General features: G+C 55.7%; 1 protein-coding gene across 3 annotated transcripts in view; it reads right to left on the reverse strand.

The window, feature by feature from the left end:
* The window catches only part of ACOT7 (acyl-CoA thioesterase 7), a 148,835-nt gene that overhangs the window by 20,438 nt on the left and 118,949 nt on the right, over positions 1-9,448 (reverse strand). For all 3 annotated transcript variants that reach the window (XM_011981204.1, XM_011981211.1, XM_011981219.1), the window contains one exon: positions 23-207. In XM_011981204.1, the coding sequence (XP_011836594.1) occupies positions 23-207 (185 nt within the window). The remainder of the gene's footprint in view (positions 1-22; positions 208-9,448) is intronic.

The raw sequence follows: 9,448 nt of genomic DNA on the forward strand, positions 1-9,448 counted from the left end.
CATTCCAAGGACGTGCACTCACCACGAGCTGGGGCACGGGCAGTGACCTGCCCTCCTGGCTCAGCGACACATAGGTGAAGAAGGCACTGGCAGCCCGGTAGCGCTTCTGAGAGCTGTCCACAACAGGGTCGGCGTCCACCAAGACCTCGATCTCCATGGACTTATTGCTCGTGAAGGTCATGCGTCCCGAGATGGTGATGACGCAGCCTGTGGAGAAGACAGGGCAGAGGTCAGGGCGGCCTCCACCCCACGGCCAGGCGGGGGACATTGGTGTTTCTGTGGCCAGCAGGCAGACACTTGGTTAGGGGAAGCAGCAGCTTGGCTGACTACCAGATGTTCAAATAACAGAATATTAGAACGTGTCGTTAGTTGCCCGGGAATGTTTATCTTTCTAGTGAGCAGGTTTATCTATGCAAAGACTCAGCACTGAAGGATTTTGGTGGCCATGAGTTCAAGCCCCCGCACAGGCAGGCTCTTTCCCGGCCGGGAGCGGCAGCACCTGCCAAAAGGCTTCTAGAGCCACTGCGCCCCCGCCAGGGGAGGCCGCAGCCTGCCTTCCAGGAGCCCTGGGTGTCAGCTGGCTCCGCCCTTCCTTAGGTCAGGGTCAAATCTGCAACCTGCACTGTCCATTCACTGGCCTTGCTGGTGCCCACCGGAGCCACAGCTGCCCCACTACACTGCTCCAAGCACCAAGACAGAACCTTCTATCACCTTCCACAGCCACTCCCACCCTCAGGGGCTCTGGTGACACAGGGTCACAAGGCAGCTGCCCTTGCCCCTTGGTAGGATTGAATCGTATGTGACTGCATGCCAAGCCTCCCTTCTGGCCCCACTGGTCTCACCCACGGGACCAGAGCTTCCTCCTCTGGGCTGTTGGATGCCACACCCCTTGGCCAGAGTCCTCCATGCTCAAAGCACCAGCCCCATTTCTCTGTGAATCATGACAAAGTCCAAAGTTACCAGTTCCCATACATTGTCCCTGTGCCCCTCTCTCCCCCTCAACCTTAACCAACCTCTCTGTAGGCCCCACGCTCCCCGGGGCACGACAGTCCATCCTGGCAGAAGCTTCCTGACTCAGAGCTGCTCTTCTGCCCCCGCCACCCTCCCCGGTATGGGCTCCGTCCTCCCACCTGGCCTCGACATAATCCCTTAATCTCAGGGAGCTCAGCTCTTCCCTATAGGCAGGCACCTGCCAGGGGGATAGCTACGGGATGGAAGGACTCAAACCAAGAGCTGACCTGGGGCCCCGGGAAGGTGTCACCATCGACGTCACTGGCCACCGGGCTGCAGAAACCCCCGGGGACTTCCGGGGCAAGTGCTGCCCTGCAGTCAGAATGTCCTCCCAGGCGGCCCAGCGTGGCCTCTATTCTGCGCCAGGCTCAAGGAAATCCCTGCCCGACTCTGGCTGCTGGGACTTGCTCCCCAGGAAATAGATCTGGCTTCAGGGACCTTTTAACGTGGCCTCTGGAACCCCCAGTGTCCTAGCTCCACCGAGACTGGCCTCAAAAGGCAGGTTTAGAGACCCAGAGCGAGAAAGCGGCCAGGTGGTGGCTGTTGGGGGGCGGTTAGCAGGTCAGAGGCAAGAGCGGTTATTCCATGTTAAAAAGTATCAGAACGATCCAAGCTACGTTCAACTTCATACTTACAGGGAGTGCTTCGTGCCAGTACTGGGAGAGGAGGAAGGAGCTGTGTGGTCAGCGCCAGCAGGCATTACGTGAGCTGTAAGGTATAGAGTCCTGTGCAAAGCGCCCGCAGTCACAAGACACACTCCGGGAGGAGGGCAGGCCATGGGCCAGGCCCCAGCTAAGGAGCTAGAAGTTTCAACGGGTCAGCCCTGAGGGTCTCCCAGTATTTCTCCCTTCTTCCCCACATGCCCTGCCCACATCCCTCACCAACAACCATGTATCACACTTGGGAGTCACAGGCCAAAAAGCAGGAACAAGCCCTTTCCATGAGCAGAAACCAACAAGAACTTTCCTGAGGCCACAGGGTCACACACCGGGGCCACCCATGAGCGTGGTGCCTGCAGGAGGGCAGGTTCTAGGGGTCTTCGAACACTGGCTCTTAGTTTTGAGGAGCAACAGAAAACATGCTTTTGTTTTTGAAGCGGAGTCTCGCTCTGTTGCCCAGGCTGGAGTGCAGTGGCACGATCACAGCTCACTGCAGCCTCTGTCTCCCAAGTTTAAGCGACTGTCATGCCTGTCACTTAAATAGCTGGGATTACAAGTGTGCACCACCACCCCCCGCCTAGTTTTGTATCTTTGGTAGAGATGAGGTTTTGCCTTGTTGACCAGGTTGGTCTAGAACTCCTGGCCTCAAGTGATCCATCTGCCTTGGCCTCCCAAAGTGCTGGGATTATAATCAGGTGTAAGCCACTTCGCCCGGGCTCCAAAAACATGCTCTTGATGTTACCCATGAAGACCCCCCCTCGGCCACCGCTGCCATGGCCAGATCCTGGCTACTCATGGCGTAATTGCTGTGTTAGAAATCTGAAGAAACTCCTAACAGCAATCAACAATGACTTTCAACAACTAAGTAGATTGATTATAAAAGCATTAGATGTAACAACAAAAAGAACAGAATGCTGTCCAGGAGAACCTCTTGTGGTCCATAATACAATTAACACTTCATAAATGTCAGGAAAACCTTCAATTACAACCAAAACCTGAGACTTTTCACCCTTCAGAGAGCAACATCATTATTCTAAACAAGACACAGGTCATAAGGTTGGCTGGCAAGACAAAGATACTTTAAAGCTGGAAACCTAACTGGACATAGTGGCGCACGCCTGTGGTCCCAGCTACTCGGGAGGCTGAGGTGGGAGCATTGCTTAAACACAGGAGGTGGAGGCTGCAGTCAGCTGAGATCGCACCACTGCACTCTAGCCTGGGTGACAGAGCAAGACCCTGTCTCAGAAAAAATAAAAATAAAAAAAAACCCAACAACTGGAAACCTGATGTGGTCACTGGCTGGGACTTAATTTGAAACCTAGGGTTGACAGACGAATCACAAGTCCCAGTCACCAGGAGAGAGCCCAGAGTTTCCAGGGGCCCTGGCTTAGGGTGTCCCGTCTCCTAGACCCTGGGCTCAGAAGGCACATCCCACACATGACACCAGGGTCTCACAGGCAGCCTCTGGGAAGGGACCGTCCCAGGAGACCTTGGGGGGACCAGCTCCCACCCCCAGGGCTCTGTTCCTGCTCCAGCCCTTCCTGAAGAATTCCAGCTACAGACTGGGCACAGTGGCTCATACCTATAATCCCAGCACTTTGGGAGGCCAAGGCGGGCTCATCACTTGAGGTCAGGAGTTTGAGACCAGCCTGACCAACATGGTAAACCCTGTCTCTATTAAAAATACAAAATTAGCCAGGCATGGTGGCACATGCCTGTAGTCCCAGCTATTTGGGAGGCTGAGGCAAGAGAATCGCCTGAACCTGGGAGGCAGAGGTTGCAGTGAACTGAGATCACGCCATTGCACTCCAGCCTGGGCGACAAGAGTGAAACTCCATCTCAAAAAAAAAAAAAAAAAAAAAAATTCCAGCTACAGGCACTTTGTCAACTCCAGGATGGCAGCTGAGGCCCACACCAAATCCTTCTCTCCGCCTCCTCCAGGTCACATGGAGGTCCCCCTGCAGCATCGAGGCCTCCCTGGGGACGGAGGTCCATCCAGATGGGGTTGGGGTGCTGAGCAACTGGCCTCGGCCTGCCTCCCGCTTTCCACACCCCACCAGAGTGGCCTTCTGTGAGCTCCGTGAAGCTACTGGCCCCCGTGGCCTCTCCCTGGAAAAGCCCTCCTCCCATCCCCATCTGGTTCATCTTCTGTACCTCGGCTCAAGCATCCCCTCTCCAGGGAGCTGCCCAGGATGGTGCAACCCCCTCCACTGCACCCCTCTAGAACAGTCCTCCGCTCCTGCAGAGCCAGTGATCCCACTGGTACTGGCACACTTGTTGGCTTGTCTGTTTCACTGATATCTGTCTCCGTCTAGCCTGGAAGTCCCATGAGGGCAGGGCCGGGCCCAGGGGGCCCAAAGCAAGTATCCAGTTAACAGGCTGGAACCCTCTGGAGACCCACGAGGGCTGGGTGTGGGTCACATGTGGACACCAGGCCACCACAGACTCAAGCTGGCCAGAGCCCCATTAGAGCCCCAGGTTTGCATCCTCCTGGAGCGGATGCTGAGCAGGCCAGGATCAGGAGTGCCCAGGAGCATGGCCAACAGCCCCTTCCAAGCCCTGCTGGCCGGTACTTCCTTCCAGTCTCAACTTCAGTGCCACTCCTGGGAGCAGCCCGCCCTGGAGTCCCACACCTGTCCACCTCCCTGCCTCCCTGCAAGCGGGTGGAGAGCCTGGGGGCAGTCAAGTGCTGGCCATCACCTGTCCATGGGGCAGCCCAGACTGGCTCCACCCTTCCTGCCAATTCCTCCACAGCACGGCAACACGCTGTCATTCCTCCACTAGGTCAGAGCCTGGACCATCCAGGCTGCCAGTCAAATCATGACCATGCCCACAGGTCCCTCCACCAAATGTGGAGGCGGGTGAGGCTGGTCATGCATCAGAGAGCTGAAGACAACATGTCCAGGTGGCTCTCGGGAGCACTGAACCTGACACGAAAGGCAGAGGCAGGGCCCAACAAGCACTGCCTGCAGACCTGGCCGCGTCACGCAGAGGTCAGGATGCTCCAGGATCTCCCAGCAATGAGGGGAGCTCAGGCCTCCTTCCCACGAAGTCTGCCTTGATTCAGCCCTCCCCCCAGGCATGAGAAGGGCAGGAAGGGGGGTCCGCACTTGCCCTGTATATCAGTAGTGTCTGTCCGTACCCTGTGGTGAACCTGGCACTAGGCAAAGTTGGGACATTGTGGGACCCATCCAAGGAAGGGGAGAGAACCCCAAATCCACTTCCACGCACCTGCCTCAGAAACCAGCAAAGCAAACACAACCCCAAGCAGTGCCAGGCCCTGCCATGACAAGGGAGCCAAGACTCGGAGGGCTCTGTGGGGGCAAAAAGACCTCTTCGTCCTGACAATCAGCCCACGAGTGGAGGCGCTGCCTTGGGATGGCTCCACCACGTCACCCGTCCAAATGCACCTGCAGTTGAGGTGGCTGGGGTTTATTTAAAAGATGGGTGGGACCAGCTTGAGGTGAAAACGGATTAACCAAGAACAGCATCTCCCACGGAGCGGGGGATCCGTGCCCACCTCGGACAGGTGTGGGTGCTTGTTTAGTTCTGGGGAAGGCGGCCAGAGGGGAGCGCCTGGTCCTCTCTGAACCTCTCTGCAGACACAGCAGCCAGGGCCCTGATGAAGCCAGACATTCAGGACAAAGTGTCTCACCAGGAAAGGCAGGGCTCTTCGAGGCCCTGCAGCAAATACCTGTCAAGGCCAGTCTCTGGAGGCGACGCAGCCGTGCAGGAGGAGCCCTGAGTTTCACGGCTTTGGAGTCAGATGGGCCTGGGTTTAAATCCAGGCTTGGCCACTGAACAGGGGCAGGCCAGGAGACTGCACTGTGCCTCAGTTTCCTCATCTGCAAATGCTTTCCCCATGCACCCAGCTTCAGAGAATGCAGGGCAGCAGGAGACCCAGCCACGACCCACTCACAGTGGCTCTCCTTCATCAGGGGCTCCACAGGCCTCCTGGGCATTTGGGGGGTAAATTCTTCCACATTTCTAAAGGAGACACAGTCAACCCATGTGGGTCTATTCTTGCTGCAAGGCCATATTGACGTCAGCTGCCCACATTCATTATGTCACCAGACAGGCCCAGGACGGGAATTTGGGGTGGGGCCTGAGTGTGCCCCACGGGCTCCGCTGGAGAGGCTTGCAGGGGGTAAAAGCAATCATACCACGAAGGAATAAGAAGCAACGTTGAAGCAAATCACTCCCTATGATTTGCTTTTTCTCAGCAGACACATTTACACCAGGCAAGAAGCCGCTTCCCATGCTGTCCAACTGAGTACGATGGGCTATTGCATCAGTAAGGGAGGTTTCATCTTTTCAGCTTGTGAAGCCTTAAAAACAACCCCACCGGCCAGTCGCGGTGGCTCATGCCTGTAATCCCAGCACTTTGGGAGGCCAAGACAGGTGGATCACGAGGTCGGGAGATCGAGACCATCCTGGCTAACACGGTGAAACCCCGTCTCTACTAAAAAATACAAAAAATTAGCCGGACGTGGTAGCGGGCACCTGTATTCCCAGCTACTCGGGAGAACGGTGTGAACCTGGGAGGCGGAGCTTGCAGTGAGCTGATATCGCACCACTGCACTCCAGCCTGGGTGACAGAGCAAGACTCCATCTCAAAACAAACAAACAAACAAAAATAAACCCTACCCACGATCCCTGGGCTCCAGGATGGGAGCGGCTGTAGCAGCTCCGACATGGTCTGGCTGCGTATATTCTGTGCTGAACACTGCGGGCTCCCCCTGCAACATGAGCATGGTCTAAGAGGCGGGGCTCAGCTGTGCTCACAGGACCCCAATCCATAAGGTCCCTCCGGCCCTGGGTTCTAGTGCAAACACTCCGAGAGGCTGGGGGAGCAGGAAGGCTCGCTGCCTCTACTCCCTTCTCCCAAACCTCCCAAACTTCTCAGGGACCCGATGTCTGTGGCTGAAGGGCCTGGACAGGGCGAGGGGGCGCTTCCTCTCCAGCTGCCTTGAAACCACCCAGGGCTGAGGAGGCCCTTCTCCCTCTCCAGGATCCCTGCCTGCCCACAGGGCTTGGAGGAGGAGGAAGCAGAGTGCACAGGTGGCTGGAGCCTTGGTTGTCTCTTTAAGTCAGGTAGGACTAACTACCTACCGTGGGAGGAAGAACAATGACCCTGGGAGATGTCCCCCCCTCATCTGGACCTTTGAACATGTGACCTTACACAGCAAAAAGGACTTTGCAGACCTGACTAGGTCAAGGACCCTGAGACAGCAGCATAGGCAGGCTCGAGATGGCAGTGTCTGTCTCCGACTGCCTCTGAACTCAGCAGCACAAAGGGCCCCTGCGCTGAAGCCGTCAGGAGGGACACCACCCAGCAGTGTTTTCCTTGGGGCCTGAGCCCGCTAACTGTGGGAGCCCTTAACGATGCATTTTCAAGCTGCTGAGAGCCAGGAGTTCCGGCACAAGCGCACGGGGACCAGCTGCAGTCACTCAACAGTCCAGCGCAGGCCTCAAAGGTGGCTGTAGCCGTGTGTGATCAACGAGGATCGAGCTTCATCACTTACACTCCAGGTCCTGACAGCGGATGCCGGGTGGTGTTCAGGCCAGGTCGTTGGAGACCAAAGCATGAGCTCAGAGCTCTGGTCCCAAAGACCGACTGCTGGGCCTGCCCTCCCAGCCCCACCTGGAACCAGCTCCATGGCCGTGAACAGCTTCCTTAACCCCTCGGAACTGCAGCTTCCAAATGGCAAAAACAAAGGGAGGTAGCGACAGTCCCTGTCTCACTGGGCTGCGTGAGAAGTAAATGTTATGAAGCACGCAGCACAATGCCTGGCATCAAGTATGTCATATTAGGTACAGTTAAATATATCGGTGCCTGTAGTGAGCCGAATTATGAATTACAGCCGCTTTCTGTTTTTAAGTACTTGTTGAGCCTGCCTGGAATGGCACAGCCCGTGAGCACTGGCAGGTACCCCAGCCTGACTCCCCCAGCAGACGGGCGTCTCTCCAGGGGCGGCAGCAGCCAGATTTTAGCAGTATGCCAGAGATTTGGAAAAGAAAACAAAATAATACCCCAAAAAAAAAAAAAAAAAAAAAAAGCTGTTAGCAAGACAGAGAGGTTGCCAAGTGTTTCAGAGTTTAGGAAAAGCTCAGCGTTTACACTCCAAAAAGAGCTGTGGTTGTTAACTTTCGTAAGAAAAGCCTGGAAACAGTGAACTGACTTCGTATTTCTTACATAACACACCCCGAGGCCTTTTCTAGAAGACTACTCATTTTTCACCCTAATAGTGGAGATCGTTTCTCCCCAAGAAAACGTCAACTTTATGTTTTCTCACCAAGTGCTTCCAAAACGATTACACTGAAGGTAACGATAGAACTTTTTCACACCAGCTATCTCTGGGCATTTTAATGTCTCAACTGAAAAAAAAAAGAAAAAAAAAAATCCACACAGCAAGTGATCCCGCAGCTCCCATTAGGGGCTCCTTTGCTTGCCTGGGGGGCGGAGGCTCTCCCGCTCTGTGGGTGCTAGTGGGCTGGGCTCCATGTGCCTTCCCCTATGCTGGTCCCTTGGGTGCAGGCTCCGGCCTGTCACGGCCCTCGCATCCCCAGCACCTACTCCGTTGCTGGCCTGGGAACTCCACGCGCCTTTGCTGGGTGGGCACTTCACATTTCCCATGAGATCCAGTCACATGGATGAAGCGGTCCTTCCTTCGCTCCAACTGCCTGGTGAGAGTTTAACTTGCCACACACCTGCTAAGGACCCCATAGGTGCTTGGCCGTGCCAGTTGGTGCACAGGTGTAAGGGGACAGCTATGATAAGTGGCAGCCTGTCCTAGCAGACCTGAAGTACCCGCTGGAGGGACTGGAGCTGAATGTGGCATGTCCCGGGCAGCCACGGAGGCTGTGAGCAGAGGAACAGCAGGTCCCTGGCGTCAAAAGGCTGTGACAATGGAGGTGGTGTTGGGTTGGGCTGGTGAGGGGTAAGGGTAACAGAGGTGGCCCTCTGTGGTCCAGGCAAGTGTGGGGCATCCTGGAAGAGTCTGGTTCGCAAGTGCCGAATTTGCAGCCAACACAGCTGGGCCCACAGCAGGGTGGCAGTGGCCTCTGTGGCTGCTGGTGAGGCCTCTCCCAGTCATGACAAGTATCCCAAGTTTGTAAGTTCCTCCTAGGCACACACCCTTCGTGGCTGAAACTCAAAGTTATCTTCTGAACCCCTGGGCCGATGTCTGGATGAAGCAAAGCTGCCCGTGTAACTTCCTGACAGATACCCCACCTGAGCAAGGGGAAGCCTCAGCCACAGGGCCTGGCACTTGGCCGATATCGCACAAAAGATCACTCTCCCAAGGAGGCAGTTTTACGGGAGGCTGAAGGAGAGAAACCAAAGCACTTCCTGCCTTAAATCTGGAGAAGCCACCCGCAGGTCCGGCGTCTCCATTCCACATTCCCACTGTTTTGTGTCTTTTTGTTTTTTCTTTTGTTTTTTGAGACGGAGTCTGGCTCTGTCGCCCAGGCTAGAGTGAAGTGACACGATCTCAGCTCACTACAACATCTGCCTCCTGGGTTCAAGCGATTCTCCTATCTCAGCCCCCCAAGTAGCTGGGATTACAGGCGCCTGCCACCACACCCAGCTAATTTTTGTATTTTTAGTAGAGACGGGGTTTCACCATGTTGGTCAGGCTGGTTTCAAACTCCTGACCTCAGGTGATCAGACTGCCTCGGCTTCCCAAAGTGCTGGGATTACAGATGTGAGCCACCAGGCCCAGCCTGTTTTGTTTTTTAAATTGAGACAAGGTCTCACTCTGTCACCCAGGCTGAGC

This window comes from Mandrillus leucophaeus, unplaced genomic scaffold (genome assembly GCF_000951045.1).
Source record: "Mandrillus leucophaeus isolate KB7577 unplaced genomic scaffold, Mleu.le_1.0 Scaffold105, whole genome shotgun sequence".
NCBI lineage: Eukaryota > Metazoa > Chordata > Mammalia > Primates > Cercopithecidae > Mandrillus > Mandrillus leucophaeus.